The following is a 20,346-nucleotide window of genomic DNA, read 5'->3' as shown; positions in this document are numbered from 1 at the left end:
CTTGATTCCCCCCACCACCACCACCACCTTGGGAAAAAGGAGAGGGGAGGTGTGTGTGTGTGTGACTCCTTTGCTAGTTTTTATATGCTCAAAGCTGCTGAATGGCTCTTGGGATCACAGAACAGGAGAGATAACAAGTAGTACTAGTAGAAAATTGCTGTAGAGAAGATGGATCACGAGATTGGGTGTATTTTACTGGTAGTAGTAGCAGTATTTAGTGTTTAGTGGTATATTGCCTGCGGGGGATGGGGTGCTGATGTATGGTTGAGGAGGAGGAGGTTGACATTTGGTGGATGGTGGGTAAAAGTGTAAAATGGTACCCAGGGGCACATGTCATGTCAATTGTAGTACAACTACAAATAGAATATTTTGGTCTTCTCTTCTTCTTCTCTCTGTACCTAAATTTTATTCCCCAAGTCCAAACGTATTCAATCAAACTTGCAGCCGTTGACCAGCCAGGAAAAAGAGAAACTCTCTTCTTTTCTTTTCTTTTTACGGGATGCAAAATTAAAGCTGTAGCAAGTAACTCATTCTCATCTGGGGCAGTTTTCGGTCCATTCTGTTACTATATGATACGTCAAATTTTCCAAGAACTTATTTGACGACGTGGTATATTACTTTACTCGTAAGCATTTGGGTTTGCAAGTCGTTGTCCAGAAAAGAGAACATATAATCTGATGAATGAGGAGGAGGCAGCCAAGTCATTGTCCTGCAAGGAGTAAATTGCCCGCCCCTGAACAACGTAAGTTGATGTGCATGAATTTGGCTCTTCCGTCCAAAAAAAATGTTGTTTGAACTCAAGAAACGGAGGGAGGGACCATTTCGTCCCTTCACCTCCACCATCCTACACCAAACACAAAAAAAATCACTCACTTGGTACTTTGGTCATAACATCCAACTCCCCCAACCCGGTCTGGTCAGATCAGATGCTGTTTGACAGAACCTGGGCAATTGCTGCCCATTAATCTGATTTGAGTGTGTTATACAATATTTCGGAAAAAAAAAAAAGAAAAAAGAAAAAGTACTACATTATTATCAAAAGGGATTATTAGTCTGACAAACCCCCTATTTCTTCCAAACCCATTTGACGTATATAATTGATTGAAAGCCGCATGGGGACAGAGCAAGCAAGAGGACAGAAAGTTTCTCAAGGCAAGATCCTCGTCTGGATGACCTCAACTCGACCATTTCCTCACCAATATTGCGCAGGTCTACGTTGTAGAAATGCATTCCCCACCAAGAAATAATGTGGAATAATTTGTCATGGAACATTTTGGGAAAAAAAAAATTTTTTTTTTTTGGGGGTTCTAGGCATTGTTGGGATCTTTTTTCTATTTAACCCATTGATATTTGGGATGAAAATCCCTTTTATGAAGCTGTAAATTTAGACGGAAAAACAACAATTAGAATTCTTCTATTTGTTTACCAGCTTCTGCATGGATTAAAGATACACTGCAGCTAGTCTATTCTTTTTATTATTATTATTATTGTTTTGGTAACTTAATCTATCCTATTAGTACTTTACAGGAAGAGGAAGCCTATTAAATGGTTTTGGTGAACAAATGTAGGAGCAACGGCGCCAAGACACAAAGTAAGCGTACAATACAAAGTCTCATTGAAGAATTAAAGGATTTGGCTAATCGCTAACCACTAAACACTCCTTAATCTTGTTTAAAGAGCAAAATTGATCCGAGAAAATAATCTAAATAAAGGGGTGCAGTAAACGCGTACGTTCACGTGGTAATCAGGTGAATTTTAAACGTACTAATGAAGAAAAACACAAAAGCGGATAAAAATAGAGAACAGAAAAAGTGGGATCAGTAAGTACAGCATCTCTTACCGCTCAGCGGGGCGAACTCAGAAAATGTTGGACCAAGAACCAATTAATGTCGAAGTGCGCTTGTTTCTTGACCCCATGCGCCCGAAATGATGGTGGTGGAAGCTAAGAAAAGAGCCCGAAATTAGGCGTTTTGTATTTGACCAAACAGTAGTCATTTTTGGTCCATACAGCACAATTTATTGTACAGGATATGAATGAATTTGGCCTTCCAAAATAAGAACAGCAGCAAAACTTCCACTTCTTGATTTGGAACACCTAAACTTTGTCAACTGAGAAGGGATTTCTTTTCTTCTCAGCTCCCCCCCCCCAAAAAAAAAAACAAAAACCAGCTTCATCTAATGCTGCTTGAAAAGAATTCTAATCTCTCATTACAATCAAAGCCAGAAAATACAAGAATTGACTATTTACCACCCTTTTTTTCCAGGCGCACCGAGCCGACTGCTCTTTTGGAAGCGTGAAGCTGCATACATGTACGAGTGAGTATGCAAAATCTATATCCCGTGCCATAAAACAGGCCGATGGACTGACCAACGACCATGATGATGCTTTCCCAAAACCAGGAACCAATATTGTTGCCTGGAGCGTCACATCCTTCCTCGCTACCTATTTAATTGTCATCTGCAACAAGATGCACAGCCAGAAATTATTACAAAATTCCATGCTAAGCCTAGTGATTCTACAGTTTCATCCTAACACGTTTTTAGCTTTGGCAAGTCTATAAAACTGTTGGAGACGACCTATAATGACCAAGAAGGCAAGAGTAAATGAAACACTAAGCCAACTACCAAAGCATGTTGCAATTTCTTGATAGCCTTCAACATAGTTTTGCGCCTATGTGCAGGAATCCACAACTTATTGGGCGGGCCAGAGGATGTTATTAGTAAACCTCATCCCTTGCTTTAGTCCCTAAATTTGCCTTGTCCACTGTTAACACGGCTTTTGCTTTGTAAAAAACACAGAGATAAATATTACCAGTGTCGAGATACTATTACTGTCTCAAAATTAAGCATCCGTGACTTACCATTTGAGATATCAACATGTACAAAGAAACTCGCAGCAACAATGAGGTAGCATAGAATAAGCATCAATCCTTTAAAATAGTTTGATGTCCCTTCCTGCAATTACCAGAGAAACGTTATCAAGTGGTCCTAAAAACTACTTTCCATCAGGGAGCGTTACTGTCCCACTAAAGTGATTTTCTTATTATCCGCTGATACACATAATTGCCACTGATGATAATAGACAGATAAGACATTTCTGATATACTATTAAATAATAGCATCAGTCAATTTCATCTTGCACCATTGTACCATTTCACTGTTATACCCCATAGTTTTTGTCCAAGTCAATTCAATCTAACTTTGTACATGTTTCAGCAAGAAAAAACGTCTAGCAGAGTTTATGTTTTAGATTCCCCAATCACATTGAGATAACAATCAGGAAATATGGAGATTACAAAAGAATAATATATGCAAACCTGCAACATAAATGCCACCACTAACACTGTAATGAAGAGTGTAGCAGTTTCAAACAGTTGGAAATTCAAGTCCATCCGTTGCCCCATAAACCAACCAACAACAACACAAAATGGAATCTGCATTTATCAGCAGAATAAGATTAATACGCTACAATGATTTTATAGGCTAGCTACAGCAATTAAATAAGAATATCCATTTTAGTAACAAAAATTTTCCATGTATGGCATCACTTTTGTATCCAAGGAGGTCGTGGCAAGAAAAGGTAGCAGATTTTCTTTTTGTCCTCCCTTTCTTGGCAAAATATCACATTTGGTTAAAAAGAAGTTCAATAAGGTTCTGAAGTCCTGACAAATGTCAAGGTATTCGGGTTTAATTAACTGGGTATACAGGTCTTACCACAAACATTGATATCTGAGTAGAAGATCCAATGGCAACTCCAAGTGTAATGTCCTGCAAAAACAGATTCTAAATTGACATGCATTGCAACAAATAAGATCTAGTCAAGAAAATTTTTCAAAACTCACAAGCTTATCTTTCATTGCAAACATGATAGCACTTGCATGTTCTGCAGCATTCCCAACTATTGGAAGCAAAATGACACTAATAAAAGCCATAGGTAGGTTCAGGGTATCAGATGCTCCCTGAAAAAATTAAGCAACAAATTCAAGTATAATGTCATAAGCAATCATGTTTTAGCATGACATTCTAAGCATCTGTCAACACATTGAGTAGGAGTATAAGGAAATCACTGTTAGTTATAGCCATGTAGCCTTGTACACTTGAAACTCTTCACGGAAATCTCATAGCATTGTGTTTTTAGCCTTGTAACTCCTTCACTTGGCATAGGTTTTAAAAACTAAAACATCAATTTGGATCCAAGGAATGCTAAAAGAAAAACCAGCAACAGATTCCTTAGTCTAACAAAGTCAAGTTACTATCAAGTCAAACACTTTCAGTCTAGAAGCTAATCATCAAACAGTTTATACAACATGTCACACAAAAAATAGTAAAATGTAAGCTATTAAAAACTCCAACAACTTAATTCAAACAGTTTCTTAATGAGTGAAACCAATTATATCCAAAAAAAATAAACGATTACATTTATACACTTTCCATCATTAGCTTCACATTTTCAAATACTTAACACCCGAACTACATCTTAACAAGTGTCCAACAGGCACTTGTTAGACAGATCCATCCTTTTATTCCAGAGAAAGTTAAACAGAAAACAAAGATAATTCTGGAGAAATCTTAACAACTGATGAAGGATTGAAGCCTTGGATATTGATATATATGGCCTATGATTGTATCCATTCCAAATCATTGTTACTCTACCAATTAATTGAATATATACAAAACATCAACTGTCTAGGTATTACCATTTACATAGCAAGTTCTAATAAGTATACGATACCTCATATAGTAATCCAACAGTAGACCAGAAACCATCTTCAAGATAACGTAACTAGCGATATTTAACTCTACCAGGTATCCAAAAAGGTATTTGAAATTTTAGGAACACTAAACATGGTAAGTTTAAGACAGAAGCCCAACAAATTAGCAAGGGACAAAAGAATAAGAGAAGCAGCAATGAAAAGAAACGGCTGAGATTACCTGAATGGCATCAACAAGGTAACCCGATAGTATAGAAATCCATAAAGTCAAAATTGCAAGCCAACCAATAGCTTCCCACTGGTTAATTTCAGGAGCCTCATTAGAATCTTCTGCATTATTGTCCTGCTCCTGAAGAACGGCAGAAAAATTTACCCATTGAAAAATGGTTTGAGGCTTTTGGATTGCACAGCTGCTACTTGTCTAGTAATCAAATTATAAATCATTTCACTGAACAAAATTTTACATAGTGTGCATATCATGAGCTATACAGATGCGATGGTTCAACAAAGAGAAGGTCAAAAATATCAAGGAAAGACCAAAAGAATAAGTCAATAGAGGTACCCACCGAATCAATAATATCATATAGGTTCCTGTGACTTCTCAGCTGAAAAAAAAGATAGCTAGCATATGCCACCAGCATTATACAGCTACTAAATCTGGAAAGTGCAAGTTCTGACTTCCCAGAATGCAGCTCTGTGTGGGTAAAGTGAAGAACGGCTGGAAACAGTAAGCCCATGACAGCCATCAGCAATAATCCTGAATTCACCAGGGCAGTGGCCTAAAACAATCCAAAAACTCCAGTTTTTCACCATGGATCTTTATGCTAACTCCACCACATGATTAATTACATCAAATAAGATGATGTGCTAGCAAAGAATTAGCAGCATTCTCAGTAGATATGCATTGATATGAATAAAAAGTGCACCTTATTAAATTCCTGGTCTTTCTGGCGATGAACGATGCCACCACAGAAGAAGGCGCATCCAAGCACTAGTAGCATATTTGACAAAACAGAACCAAGTAGTGATTGTTGAACAACTCTAATCATCCCATTCTTCAATGCATACATGGAAATTATCATTTCTGTTGCATTACCAAATGTGGCATTTAGAAGGCCTCCCACTGCATATTCACCCAAATATTATTTATTTCTGATAAAGAACCAGGTTAAAGAAAAACATAGCATGCAACAGAGTATGTATGTGAAGACATGGATTCATAGTTTTCCCTTGGGCGCATAGGAGAACCTTTGTAACTGACCCAAAAAAAAAGCTTAGCCACCAGCTAACAGCTAACAAAAGCAGACTTCACTATAATCAAAAGAGTCCTCATTGCAGAGATGATGATGATGATGAGAACAAGAAGAAGAAGAAGAAGAAGAAGAAGACCAAGAAAGAAAGCTTTACCTGTAGACCCAGTATAGAATGCTAGTTGCCTGCAGCAGCAGTTGATGGAATACAATTTCAGTGACTGTCTTTAAGATATGGAAAATAGAAGGAGCTAAAGTAGCTGAAAGCTGGAAACTGGAGAAGCCAACACTTACTCAGTTGCATACCCCAGACGCTCAGCCAAAGGTGTAATTCCCACTAAGCTGAAGAAGAAAACCCATCCCTGAGTATGAAGCAGTCCAAGAAATAAATGTATGAGCAAAGTACTATGTCTGATACAGTTGCGACTGCAAATTTAAATTTTATCACACTCTCTTCCATATTAGATCTAATGAAAAGAGAGATTGAGGAGACAATTTCATGTCCCTTACCTGCTTTCCCGTTAAATAGTGGAGCAGTATTGCAAGTGGTCCAAAAGGGAGTAGCATATTGATCTTTGCTTTAATTAGAACAACGTAAATGCTCCTGAGGGGGCTGATATGGTTTATCTTTCTTAACACCCATCGATGGGAAAGATGTCTGGGAGATGTGATCCGAGATGTCTCACAATCCGTGGACTGCATTTTAATTGCAGAATGGGACGAACTAAACGGAATCTCCTCATCAGAATCAAGGTCTACCTTGTCCTCCGTCGACCTCATCTCTACAGATCCCATGGTAGCTCCACTGCCAATCCGGACACTAAAAAGAGCAAAAGAAAGGCAGAGAACTTTGATTCAAAATGCTATCAACAAATAAGCAGCACAGACCAAAATCAGTACAATGGCTCACCTGAATCACCTCAGTGAATCAACTAATGATAATTAACCATAAAGCAAGAGTATCCCTACAAGGATAGAAAGTTCTCCAATTAGCGAAATACTCAATTGGGAATTTGGGACGACCAAATATGGACCGGTTAGCGGAAAACTGCTGTAAGATATGAACCGCTGGAACTATTTTGTTCTGATCAAGTTCTAACTTTTTACCGTTAAGCAATTACCAAAAACTACATTTCAATCAAGGAGTTGTGGGGTGCCTCCTGATTTCTGAGTTACTTAAGCTAGGAGGTTAAAAAAAAAACCAGAATGGATGAGAAAAGGTGGGTAAATCCTAAGGAAGGCAACTTAAGTACCCAGCTAGTCAAAACTGGGGTCAACTCACACCAGCAATGATTAATGTAAAGATCCCGTCTTTATCTACGCAGATCGCAACCCAACATATGTGATAAAAAAAAATGAAGCTCGAAGCAGCATAGAAAAGATAATTATGAATGAAAAGAGAAGCATAGAGGAGCCCAGATCAGGATTCTAGAGAGCAAAAAATGTGGCAGTTAGAAAGAAGAAAAGACAATAAAGATACTTACATTCGTTTAACTATCTACAAAAATCTTACCTGGTTAGGTCGAAAATCTTATGAAGAATCTAATTTCACAGTTTCCTTGAACTAATCGGGCAACTAGCTTGAACCCAAGATGTAGTAGGTGAAGAAAAATTCAAATTTGTATAAACCACAGACAAAAGAGAGAAGGAGGGAGAAGAAGGAGAGGGATAAGAAGGGAAAATGCGGTAAATTTCCTTGTTCCGGAAGAGATTGAGAGAGAGAGAGGAAATGGGGGATGGCGTTAAGTGGCCGGCAAGGGGTAGCAGGGGGAATGGGTTGAGGTAGACGAAGCTTCTGGGAAGTTTAGCTTCTTCAAACTTGTAGACGATTAGTTAGTAAACAATTCATAAGGGGGTTTTTTCTTTTTCTTTTTTTCTTTTAAATTTTTGGTTTACAGACATGATAATATTTAAAAATGAATGTCCATAAATGAACGAACTTTGTTGGGATCCTGGTCCTTCATTGTGCATCCACCAATCTAAGTAGCATACATAGTACGTACTCCATATACTTCAGGAGGAGGAGGAGAATTAATAATTATCCGATCATCTCTCTTCCTCATCAAAGTTCAAAATGAAGATAAGAGTACTGGTAGTAACTACTACTTGCCAATGGACGAGAAAATAATCCGGACGGATACGTAGATCCTAGTGCTAAAATGTCTACCTCTGCAAAATGAGGACTGTATATTGGTAAAGAAAGACTACTGTACCTGCTACTAGTACGCCGACAATCCAAACCAGGGTTTGTTTGGATGGTAAGTTATTTGGGATATTTCTACGGGAAATTTGCCAAATTGATCCCTAACATTTACCAAAAACACTTTTTTAGTTTCTAACATATAAAATCAGCCAAAATTGTCCTTCACATTTAAATTGTGATCCAATTTGGTCCTAATGCTCATTTTTGCTCCTTTCTCCGGCTAAAAATAGCACGCCTCTCTCACGTGGCCATATTTTCAAGGGCAAAATTGGAAAACACAAATCCCAGATCCACTGGGGACGATTCCTGACCTCACGATCTTTATCTTGCTTCGATTCTCTAAGGACAGGTTCACCACAACGGTGACTGAGTTCACCTGAACAGAAGCATATTTGGAGGTGATCAAAAGAGGGAGTGAAGTAAGGTGAGGTGAGGTATGCGACGCGCGCCAGTGGCGTCGAGCAGCGGCGGCGGCTGCTTCTCGTGGATGTGGGCTGCAGCGTCGGGGCAGGCAGAGGATGAAAGAGAGCCGCGCAGTGGCGACGCGCTGAGCAGCGGGCGGCGTGCGCTGGGGTCGCGGGTGAGCTGGTGGAAGGATGCGGTCGACTAAAGAGAGAGACGAGGGCAGTGCGCAGGGCAGCGGAGCAGAGATCGCGCGACAGTAGAGAGAGGCGGCGGACAAGCGAGGTTGGAGGGGCGGAGGATGCGGCGGCGGTGATGAGGGCTCTCGGTCGCGATGGAGAAGAAGAAACAGGGGACAAGAAGAAAGAAGAAAGCTTTTGTTTTCCAATTTTGCCCATGAAAATATGACCACGTGAGAGGGGCGTGCTATTTTTAGCCGGAGAAATGAGTAAAAACGAGCATTAGGACCAAATTGGATCACAATTTAAATGTGAAGGTCAATTTTGGCTGATTTTATATGTTAGGGACTAAAAAAGTGTTTTTGGTAAATGTTAGGGACCAATTTGGCAAATTTCCCTATTTCTACTGCAGTACTTTGTATGATGTGATGTATATGAGATAAAAAGGTAATTGAGAAGATAAAAAGGTATATTAAAAATTGTAACGATGATGTAAGCAAATAAAATTGGAGAAATAATGCTCAATCCAAACAAACCACAAGATGTGGAGCCGAAGGGTTGAAGACCCTGACCAATCACAAACCGCCCGTAGTCATTAATTTTCTTTTTTGGCAACTCCATTATCGTACCACTAAAAACTTGTACGATTTCTCTCTGCTGGTTTTGCTCAAGTACACCTTGGTCGAGAGCCCGTATCAGCTTCAGCGTCCCTGATGAGATTATTCTTTATTGGTATAATTTCGAGTAAAAACTATTTATTTAAAATAGCCTGAATTTGTTACAGAATCTTTTTTTTTTATTTTAACTAAAAAGGTCACTCAACTCCCTCCCTAAAAGAATCATTTTGATCGGTAAACTAACAGAAGGAAAAAAAAAAAAAAAATAGGCAAACTTGACCTGCTATTGTAAGTTCTCAAGGGTAAAAATGTCCTATTTTGTCTGACACTACTCTATTTTTCTTTAAAAAAGAAAAACCAAACTTTAGAAGCTAATCAGTACGTATTTTGGCCAAACTTCATCGGAAGTAAATACAATTAATAAAAAATTATATATATACCAACAACATTAATTATTGTCCTCTTCACCGTCCTCATTCTTCTTCGCCGCTATTGCACGACTCCACCGCCGCACTCTCTCTCCTCTCCTCCCATCCCCTCATCTCTCTCAATCCCCGCGACTAGATCTGAATTTTAGGATATAAACCTGGTAGAATCCTTGAACCAGATAATAAAGAAAATCACAAGCTAAGCAGAGAGAAGGAGCAAAAACCCATCTCTTGGCTACTTCATTCTGTTAAGCTAAAACTATACGAGTAAATATAGAAAAAAGAAAGGCTCGAATCTGTCAAGAAAGTCAGGCAAAGAGGATGAGCGTTGCTATCGCTGCCCAAGTGTATTTGAGCATGGAGAGCCCATTTCAACACAGGGGGTTGCTTAGTTAAGTTACAAGACCTCCATGCTCGACTTACAACTCAGAGAGAAAGAGAAGTGTCATCACAGCCTCATATCAAACAAGAAGACAAAAAGGAAAGCGATGCCCATGACGATGATGATCTTGATGCAAGGAAATAGTGAAAATGATGATATTGATAAAACATTGCTTTCTTTCGTCTTTTCCTCTTTGGGGTTGTTGAAAGGGAAAGAGGGGATGGAATGAGAAAGGGTGCGAGTGATGGGAGAGAGGGAGGGAGGGAGGGAAAGAAAAGAGGAAGGGGCGATGGTTAGGAAGGAGAAGGAGAAAACCAATGAAAAGAGACATTGATAATGAATGGTGACGGGAAGAAGAGAAGGAAGTGGCAGGGGAAATGGTGGAGGGGAAAGAGAACATGAGGGGGTGGCAGCTATTATGTTTTGAAACTAGCACCGACTGCTGACTCGGCAGAATTCAGCACAAGAAAAATAGAGAGATTTGGTATCCAAATTTTGATATATAAGCAGTTTTAGTACTCAAATTTTGGACAAAAATAAATTTGGTACTCAAACTTTCAACTTTTGATTACATGTAATACCCTTAACAATTTTTTTTCAAATTGCTATTATAAAGAGTCACATGATAGTCACGTATCTGGCAACTATTGTATAAAAAAATACCAAAAATGTAAAATCCTTTTGATAAAATTATTAGTCCTTAAACTTAGTGTCAGAAATATATTTTACTTGAAAAAATTATTAGTTTTTAAACTAAGTACTTAGTATCAGAAGAATATTTTACATTATACTTAGTGTCAAAAAGGATATTTTTACATTTTTTTTGGCTTTTTTTATAGAATAGTTGCCGAACATATGATTATTACATGACTTTTTTGGGTAGCAAATTGGAAAAAATCCGTCAACAATACTAAATGTACTCAATAGTTGAAAGATTGGGTACCGAATTTATTTTTATCCAAAATTTGGAGACTAAAACTGCTCATGGGCCAAAGTTTGGATACAAAAGTTGCATTTTTCTCGTTCAGCATTTAGGGATCATGAATTCAATCCATTAGCTTTGATGTCAAATCGGATGACATCATGAGTATATCATAAATATATATAAATAATATATAATCAGTATAATATATAAAAAAATTTCTGAAATTGGTGTCTTATAACTTTATATAGAGGTTTGATGAGTTTAAACTTAACCCGAAGCATTTCACTTAAAAATTTTAAAAGCTATAGGTAAAAAATGTAATTTAGAAATTATAACAGGTTAATTTTATATTTTATTAAAACAATGTGGAGTCAAAATGAATTTATTAAATAATTTTAAGGCATCTAAAGATAATAAATACTAAACGTAATGCTTGGTTTTCTTAGCCGCCCCTTCCTTTGCTTTTCATCTTGTATTTGCTTCTTCTTCTTTGTTTTTTCTTCTTTCCATCCGCCATAAGGTCCATAACTCTCCTATTTTCTTTTATCCCACACAAATCAAATACATATAAAAACTATCTTTTTCTTCATTATTTTCTTTTTTCCTTTCTCTTTGTTCTCTTTCCTTCTTTGCTCTTTTCCATTTTTTCCTCCTATTTAACTTCAAATATTTCAAATTTAGTTGCATGAAATCGGGCTTAGTTAATTTAGAGAATGAAAAATTTCTCCTAATGTAGGTTTCTGACTTTGTTTGACACTAATTCTTGGCGTTGTTCAAAGATCAAAGGAATGGGGAAAAAAGTGAAGAAGAAGAAGACGTCGTCAGGATGGCAATGAGTTTGGTTTCTTCTTTTTTTTTTTAGTTTGGATATTTTGAAGTTATACACTTTCTCAGTGACTTTAAAAAAATCCCTCAATTTAGTGTAGAGGATATTGCATTAGATTCTCACAAAACACAATATGCTTTCTCATTTACTTGATGCTACTTTGCTTCTGGTTAATCTATTTCATGGTGCTTGTTTTTCCAAAAAAAAAAAGTCATCAAAATGGAAATTTTGGGACAAAAAAACCCAGTTCTAATCAAATTTATCAATTCCGAATCAAGCCCAAATTTTGATCGAGTTTGACTGAGTATTTAACTATCGATTTTTTAAAGAGATTTAGACCAAATGGCTTGATTTCTTGATTCGATCAGTCAGATCAGCTCAAATTTTAAATCATAGGATGATAGAGGGTGCTATCGCGGCAGGGATGGTAAGGAGAGCAATGTGGCATTATTTAAATATTTTTGCCCCTGAAAACTTGCAAATTTGGTTAATTTAGCATAAAGTGATCCTAAAGGCTCGTTTTAGGGAGTTGAATGAACTTTTTGGCCTAAAAAAAAGAAGTTCAATGACTAACTCGTGCCATTTTAAATAGTTTAGTGACCATTTTCAAAATTTTTAAAATGCATATTTTTAAATATCCAATTTTTTTTCTTTCTTCTTCTTCCATTCCCCACCTCAGCTACTATTATCATTGTTGATGTCAGTACCAGCACTACCATTATTTTCTTTTTTTCTCTCTCCCTCTTTTCCTCCTCCACCGTCTTTCCTCTTCCTCCTCCCTCCCTCTCTCACTCCCCTCTCCCTTACCTTGCCACATCTAGTCCTACGACCAGGGTGAAAGGAAAGGGGAAGAAAAGGGTAGCGGCATAAGAGAGAGGAGATGAGGGGATAAAGAGGAAAGATATAAGAAAGGAGAAAGAGGAAAAGGGAGAGAGGAGAGAGAGGGAAGAAAAAACAAGGCTATCGACGGCGGCCAGTTTTGGGGCGAGAGAGTGGTGGGATGGGGAAGAAGAAGAGTAGAAGAAAGAAAGGAAAAAGAAAAAAGGAAAGTTTTTACACGCTTGAAAAAGTTTTCTTGCAAATTCTGGAGTTAGTTACAACAAAATTTTAGACAAATATCTAAAAAACTCATTTGTCAAATGGGACACCAGTTTGAGATAATAGATATCTTAATAAAGTACACATTAGAATGACCGTCCCTGAGCAGTTAATGGCCAAGATTAGTCATAAAAAAAATGTAAGGCTAAAATAAATACATGTTCATCATATTTAATGTCACGTACGGGGTTCACAAAAATAGGTTCTATAATTACTTTTTGTTAAAAGTGAATTACATCACGAAGAAAGTAAGGTGCATCTTGTGAAATTAGACAAAAAATCGATACGAACGATTGAGCTGACCACCGTTTACGCCCCAAATTCGACGCTTGTAAAGACAGTGGCAGAGAGATTTGGCGTCACGAGTGACTTCAAGTTCCATACACTGTAATGTGCATTAGCAAAGTTGGAATTAATAGATTTGATTGACGGCGGAGCGTGCATGTCCATCAGCATCGCACACTACTCTGAAAACTAATGCTAGTAGTAGTACTTAACACGAGTCGTGTACTGCACTGGAGCTTGTCATCTCGATAATCAATCCTTAATAATAATATGCATTGCAAGACTTTTTACAAGTTATGCAGATTAATAATAATCGGCACTCAGATTTGCATCGTCCGGGATTCTCCACACCTACAATTTACTGAAGCCCCAGGTCCAAATTTTCTATCTGCTCTTTAACTTCACCGAAGGTCAGAAAGTTGAAAAGTACAAGTTGGGCTCTCTGTCTTCGTCCATTCATATTAGCCCAATTATTATAAGTGAGTCAGTCGGCCGTATGGAAGTCCGTGTGTGTGTTTGTTTTGGGCCTTTTAAAAACGGCTTTGTCACAATCAAGGTAGAAAAGCTAAAGCAAAGTATACAGGCCCTAATCCAACTCAACGTTCCACAATCGTACTAGTTCATTCGTTTCTGACTTCACAAAATTTAACGACAAAGAGAACAGGCCTTTTTTAACTTTTACAAAATATTGCGGAGGACATGCCCCTGCGATTAACCACCATCTCGTTCGAACACAAAGTCATAAACCACTACCATCTGGAAACTCGGCCAGTTTTATCACAGTCTATATTATGGCCCCGTTTGACAAGTGAGTTTTTTGGGTGTTTGTCTAAAACTTTACTTTAGAAGTTTTCTACAAAATTTTTGAAATGTGTAAATTTTTGAATGTTTTGAAGTGTATAGTTTAAAAAATTTGAGAAGTTTTTGATATTATTGTAGTTAAAGTTTTTAAAAAACTTGTAGCAAAAAACTTGCCTGTCAAACATTAAAAAAATTGAAATATTATGGTACATAACCCGGTCTTGGACGGTTTATTCCATCAACGTATGGCACGTGGTACTTTTGAATTCCGAGCGGTCAAAATCGACAGTCAGAAAAGATCATTAGCTTCTTCCTCCTTCAGAGCTCTCTGCTTCAACAGGAGGAGGAAACAAGTACTACTGTCTACTAGTGCGTATGTTTGATCACTCCACGCCCTACTCTCTTCCTCCTCAAATATAAGATTTGACAGTTGCATGGATAGTTCCTTTGATACTTACGTGTCATTTCATAATGCAACAACTGGAGACTGCAGGAGTAGTAAGAGGATTCATCATTCAGAAGCAATGGCGGATTTACACTTAAATTTCTATGATACCTATGAAAATTTGATGTAACTTAAATTTCTATGATACCTATAAAAATTTGATGTAATTTCAACTGGTCTCCTGAAGTTTTATGTATATATTGGTTTATAGACCCCACTGCCTCCCTTAAATTTCTATAATACCTATAAAAATTTGATGTAATTTCAAGTATGCCCCCTGAAGTTTTATGTATCTATTGATTTATATGCTTTTAAAGTTGTCTTTGATTTTACCTGTTATTACAGTTATCGTAGAAAGGATTTTTTCAATGATGAATACAGTAAAAAATCGATTACAAAATAGAATGAAAGACCCTAGAATTAATAATTATTTAATTACTTATATTAAAAATATATATATTTCGTGAAGTTTCAAATTAAAAGGTTGTAAACCGTTATCAAAATATGAAAACTTGTCATGAACAATTATAAATAATTTAATTTACTATTAAAATAAAATTATTATTACATTAATAATTTTGAATTTATTTTTTGATATTTTTTATGAAATATATATATATCATTTGTACTTGTTAGTAAATTTTTTTTCTTAAAAAATTTAAAAAATAGCAGGTAAAAAATTTTAGAATTACTTTTGCCCAATCAAAAATTTTTTCAGGCCCCGCCACTGTTTAGAAGTCACTTTTACATAATGTTGACGCAGGAATATTTGTCGACGTTGACCCAGAACTGGCTCCCAGGCTAGAATGCTTTCTCTCTCTGATTTGTTGGGACACTGCACTTCCATCAATGAGTTTTACCGTCTTATTCTGCTCATGGACGTCTGACGCTGCCCTGCCTTCAGTCTTGGTGTTGTTGAATTGGTCATTCATCCAAGGGACACAATCCGGCAATCTCAAAACTTTCATTAATCACCTGCTAGGCATTTACCTACCGCTTTCATTTTGTCCCGTTACATAATTAATGCCCAATGAGAATCTTCTTCTTTTTTTTTTTTATTAAACTTAAAACAAGGGATCCGTATTCCCCACTAAAATTTCATAACAATATACTGCTTATTACAGCAGAAGAACAGTTCAACTTTAGTTTCTATGAGCAATTCCCCACCAACCAAGGCCAAATGACTTTTCCTGGTCCCTAGACCAGAAAAGTGTTGGAAACTCCCCCCTCCCCATTCAAAAATCGAAAAAATACCCACCTTCCTCCTTCCCTCCCAGAAGAAAAATAATGGTAGTAGTAGAACAGCCTTAAACGCAAGAAAGAAAAAGAAGAACGAACCTTGAAGATCCATATAATTTAAGAATGTCCCAGCAGATGCTAGTATAGTAGTACCAAGTAATTGAACTAAAATGACTACTTTTAAGAAGCCAGTCTTGCCAAACCCAAAAGAGTAATCCAGCTTCCAAGTGCATGAATTACAAAACAACAGTAAGAAAGCCGTTATACACGAGACAACACCAGAAGACAAAATTTGTGTCACCAATAAATGAAAACCATAAGAAGTAAAGGAAAGGCATTATGAACATGCGCACTGATCTCACTAGGAAACCAAGGGGGGGAAAAAATGGAAAGCTAATTTGCACGTGTCTGGGAAACAAAAAGAAAGGTTTCACTTTTCACGTTATTGGAATTGTCCTCCCTTAAAAAGAGAAATTGATACACCACCACCAAGTAATAGGTTCTTCCGCATTCACATACAAGATATTCTCAAAAGGCAAATGAAACCTAACTCAAGCAATGCTCTGCACTACCTAATCCCGGGCTATGCATGCAAACATAGCCCCAACATAGGACTTAAAAACTGAATGTTCCAAGTCAAACTGATAAAAATATACCAATTTCCAGCTACAATTATCAAACTACAGGAATCAACCTTGCCATTCTTTTCTCAAGCTAAGATTCCCGGTACAGAATTATTTGCCACTTTACACATCAATCATTCGTGCTCACGATTGACGCACAAAATGCCATGTACCAAAAGTATCCATCCAGCAGCGCTGGAATACAATGGATCATCAAATTGCTTACTCAAATGAGAAGAACTAGCACAGCAGCAAGCTCAAGCTAATCTCGAAAGTAAAGATTTTCCTCTTATGGCAAAACATCATCAAAAGGCAAATTTGAATGATTGATACTGAACCATAAGCTAAACACAACCTTTCAAATTAAAACTTTGCCCATTTCGCCAAATTTCTATTCCTTCTCTTTTTGCCTAAAATACATCATCCACTATCCATTCCATCACATCAGTCAACAGTAATTTTCTCCATTTCATGAAAATAGACTTACACAATGAAACTCGCAATAAAAAAGAGAGAGAGAGGGGGGGGGGTAAAATTTAAAAAAAAAAACTTTTCTTTTCTTCCTCGGGGCTGGCAAGAAAAATCAAGAAGAAGAAAAATGCGGACGTGGAGGAGGCAATAATTGGTGGGTCTGATGAAGCACCTGGGTTTGATTATTGGCGGAGCTAGCACTAGCCAAGGAGGAGCTGGGAGAACTGTACTGAAGGATGAAGGGATGGCGCAACAACTGCGCGGCGGTCCACCGCTTAGCAGGGTCCCTCTGGAGACAAGAAGCAATAAAATCCCTAAACTCTCTGGACGCCGTCTGCGGCACCTCCGGAGGGTCCGACATACAAATGGCGCACATGAGGGTGGCCCAATCACCTTGCCTGCCGACCGCAAACGGAAACCTTCCCAAATAGAATTCCAGTATGCTGACGCCCAAGCTCCATATGTCACCCGCATAGCCGTCGTACTTGCCATGATTCAGATCGGTGTTGATTCTCTCGGGACTCATGTAAGCAATAGTGCCGACGGAGGAATTGCAGGGATCCATAGTCTGGGCTAGGATTCTGGAGACGCCGAAGTCGGCGATTTTAACGGCCCTCTTGGCGTTGATGAGGAGGTTGGAGGGTTTAATATCCCGGTGAACGATCTTACGCTTGTGGAGATAGTACAAGCCGGAGAGAATCTGGCGAGTGAGATCGGAAAGGGAGGGCTCGTGGGGGATGTGGATCCCCTCGAGGGAGCCCTTGTCCATGTACTCGAGGAGGACTTGGATTTCACCGTTGTGGTCGTTCATGTCGTGGCATCTAACCACGTTGGGGTTGTCGACGTCGCGGAGGATCTCGATCTCGCGGCAGATCTGGAGGCGGACAGAGTCATCGAGGTAGCCATAGATGACCTTGAGGGCGTAGAGTTTGCCGGTGGGGCGGTGGAGGACTTTGTAGACGGTGCCGCCGCTGCCGCTGCCGATGCGATTGATCCTCTCCAGCTGGGAGAAGTTTAGGGGAGGGGAAAAGCAGGAGGAGGAGGTGGAGGAGGATGGGGCGGAGGTGGGCGGGAGGGGAAGGGGGACAGCTAACTTGGGGTCTCGCTGGGGAAGCGGAAGAGTAAGGTCGGGGCGCCGCCGCGAGCGGTTCCGATTTGATGCGGGGGAGGAGGAGGAGGAGGAGGAGGAAGAGGAGGAAGAGGGAGGGGTAGCCGCGGAGGAGGCGGCTGGCGGCGATGGTTGAATCGGTCGCATGATTAGCTCTCCTCTAGAGGTGTTTGGATTGATTTGACTGACCGACCGACCGACTGATCGATTATCTAAACCACCCTCCAAAACCTCTCCACCCGAAAAAAAAAGGAGGAAAAACTAGCACTGTATCAATAAACAAACGGACGGACGGATACTGCCACCCCACCCCCAGTTTTCAATTGGTCCGGAATAAATCCCCTCACCCGTGTTCGTTTTGGGTTGTCTTTCGTTGAAGATATAGATGTCTAGGTTATTGATTGATGACAAAAATGAAATGGAATTTCTATAAACGAACCCCCTAAAAAGAAAAAAAGGAAAACCCAGAGAAAAATACAAAATAAAATCTGGGACTAGAAAGTAGTAGTACTAAAATTTTTCTAGCAAAAGAAAGGCTTGGGACGAAAGAAGGGGAGGGGGCGGGGTTCGTGTTTGAGCAACTGGTATAATTGTTTATTGGGCGGGTGATCAGGGTGGATGGGGTTGTTAATTGTTACCGTGGGGGTTGTTTCTGCAAGAAAGAGGGCAGCCCCATCCCATGGTGGTGGGGGAGGGAAATGGAGGAGTACAATTAGGGGAGAGGAAGGAAATGGAAGCGAGAGAAAATCGAGTACGGGAAGAGAATGAGAAGAGCCTCAAGAGGGAGAGAGAGCGGAAGGTTCTTGGAAGGAGAGAAAGACAAGGGTGACTTCTGTCTGATTGAGTCGTGAAAGAGAAAGAAAGCTACGAGTACTTTAGGTTTGGCAGGAGAGAGAAACTTTTGCTAGTTGTATTTTATTTTTAATTTTATAAGTAGAAGTAGTAGTAGTAGTAATAGTACTTTAGGTTTGAATTTTTTTTTTTTTTTGGGGTTCTCATTTATTTCTCTCATATAGGAGTACTACTGTATCAAAGATGAGGAGGAAAAAAAAAAAAAAGGGCTTTGATTTCATGTGCATGAATGATGGTACTTATTGCCAGGCCACCAAGTGACCGATAGGATAGAATAGCAGCAAAATGTGGCATATGGTGTAATAGCAGCAAAGTTATGGGTAATTAATTACAGCTTTGGTAGCAATTGGTAGCGTAGAGATCAATTGCTCTATAGAGAGTTTATTCGTCTGAAGACAACATGGTACCAACTACTGGTACTATATCTTCTTCTTTTTTTTTTTGTACTTTTTTAAGACAAGGGGCGAGAGGGGGGCCCCGGGGGGCTGGGGGGGTGGTGCGCGGAAGATAATTGGAGCAACTCTAGGTGCTGGAACTAATTTGGCATGCTTGCTGAAACGACACTCGTAAGAATCTAAAAAGAGTAGAAAATGTAGTAGCTCCATTTAATGAACGTGTGGATGGAACGGTCACACAATTCGCAGCCAAGCAAACTTCGAGAGACTCAGAAAGTTTATCGAGTCAACGGGGTTTTTTTTTTTTTTACCTTAAAATTTGGAGTACCTGGCTCTTTTTTTTTTTTTTTTTTTTGGCTTTTACGTTCTTTAAACTAGCCAATTACTATAGTAAATAAAAAAATTGAATACTAGGGAGGGAGAGAGTTCAGAGTTACTAAAAAATACTGCTGTCTGTTTTTTAGAATTGTCTGATGGGGTTAATCGTGAAAAATATCTTGGCGGATCAAATCTAACTAGAATGGTTGCATGGAAAAAATAACTATTGTTTGATAGATGCATATTATTATTAAATTGAATTGTGCGTATAGTTTACCACTGAATCAAATTTCATCTCAAGTGCGTACCAACCAACATATTTGCAGTATCTACATGATTTATATTTACAATTTGCAAATTTATTAAAGCAAAAAAAAAAAAAAAAGGTTTTGGTGTTACAAATTCACAGACGAATGTTGCTACATTTGCTGCTGCTGCTGCTGCACGTTACATGGAGGAAGTTTCTGCAGAGGCTCCTTGGACTTTAGAGAGGTCAGTGAGTATCGAAGAAGCCCCGCCCCGGACAGCGCAGAGGAGTTGACTTACACTAAACCTTTTCTCTTTGTTTAATTTAATTTTGAGAAAAAATAATAATAATTAGTAGCGGAGTGGCATATAAGGCTGAGCGCTTCAAATCTTTTATTATGAAATCATCTCTATCCCGTGTTTATACAACTATCACATGTATTATTGCATCGATAATTCAATCAAATTGATAACAAATTTCATCAAGCAAGTCAAAGATTTGTTTAAATTATCAATGCATCAATATACACGCACGTAGTAG

General features: G+C 38.5%; 2 protein-coding genes across 5 annotated transcripts; both read right to left on the bottom strand.

The window, feature by feature from the left end:
* Window positions 1-1,943: 1,943 nt before the first annotated feature.
* LOC113742346 (vacuolar cation/proton exchanger 3) lies at window positions 1,944-7,926 on the bottom strand. Of its 4 annotated transcripts, none has more exons than XM_027270177.2 (13): window positions 7,903-7,926; window positions 6,873-6,927; window positions 6,473-6,782; window positions 6,257-6,324; window positions 6,120-6,148; window positions 5,639-5,835; window positions 5,279-5,491; window positions 4,933-5,133; window positions 3,843-3,959; window positions 3,715-3,768; window positions 3,318-3,434; window positions 2,862-2,955; window positions 1,944-2,458 (listed from the first exon to the last, which is right to left on the bottom strand). In XM_027270177.2, exons 3-13 carry the CDS (start codon window positions 6,755-6,757, stop codon window positions 2,448-2,450), a joined length of 1,386 nt encoding a protein of 461 aa, XP_027125978.1. In that variant the 5' UTR covers window positions 6,758-6,782; window positions 6,873-6,927; window positions 7,903-7,926; the 3' UTR covers window positions 1,944-2,447. The 4 variants fall into 4 exon arrangements, with proteins under 4 accessions (XP_027125978.1, XP_027125977.1, XP_027125979.1 ...); XM_027270176.2 differs by lacking the exon at window positions 7,903-7,926 and adding an exon at window positions 7,476-7,847; XM_027270178.2 differs by lacking the exon at window positions 7,903-7,926 and adding an exon at window positions 7,476-7,840 and having other exon boundaries at window positions 4,933-5,061.
* Window positions 7,927-16,201: 8,275 nt separating this feature from the next.
* LOC113742846 (mitogen-activated protein kinase kinase 5-like) lies at window positions 16,202-18,886 on the bottom strand. The gene has a single exon (XM_027270851.2). It carries the CDS (start codon window positions 18,139-18,141, stop codon window positions 16,999-17,001), a length of 1,143 nt encoding a protein of 380 aa, XP_027126652.1. The 5' UTR covers window positions 18,142-18,886; the 3' UTR covers window positions 16,202-16,998.
* Window positions 18,887-20,346: the final 1,460 nt, after the last annotated feature.

The sequence above is a fragment of the Coffea arabica genome, chromosome 4e (assembly GCF_036785885.1).
Source record: "Coffea arabica cultivar ET-39 chromosome 4e, Coffea Arabica ET-39 HiFi, whole genome shotgun sequence".
Classification (NCBI taxonomy): Eukaryota; Viridiplantae; Streptophyta; class Magnoliopsida; order Gentianales; family Rubiaceae; genus Coffea; species Coffea arabica.
Note: the sequence above shows the minus strand (reverse complement) of the source record. Positions and strands in the feature narration are given on the sequence as shown.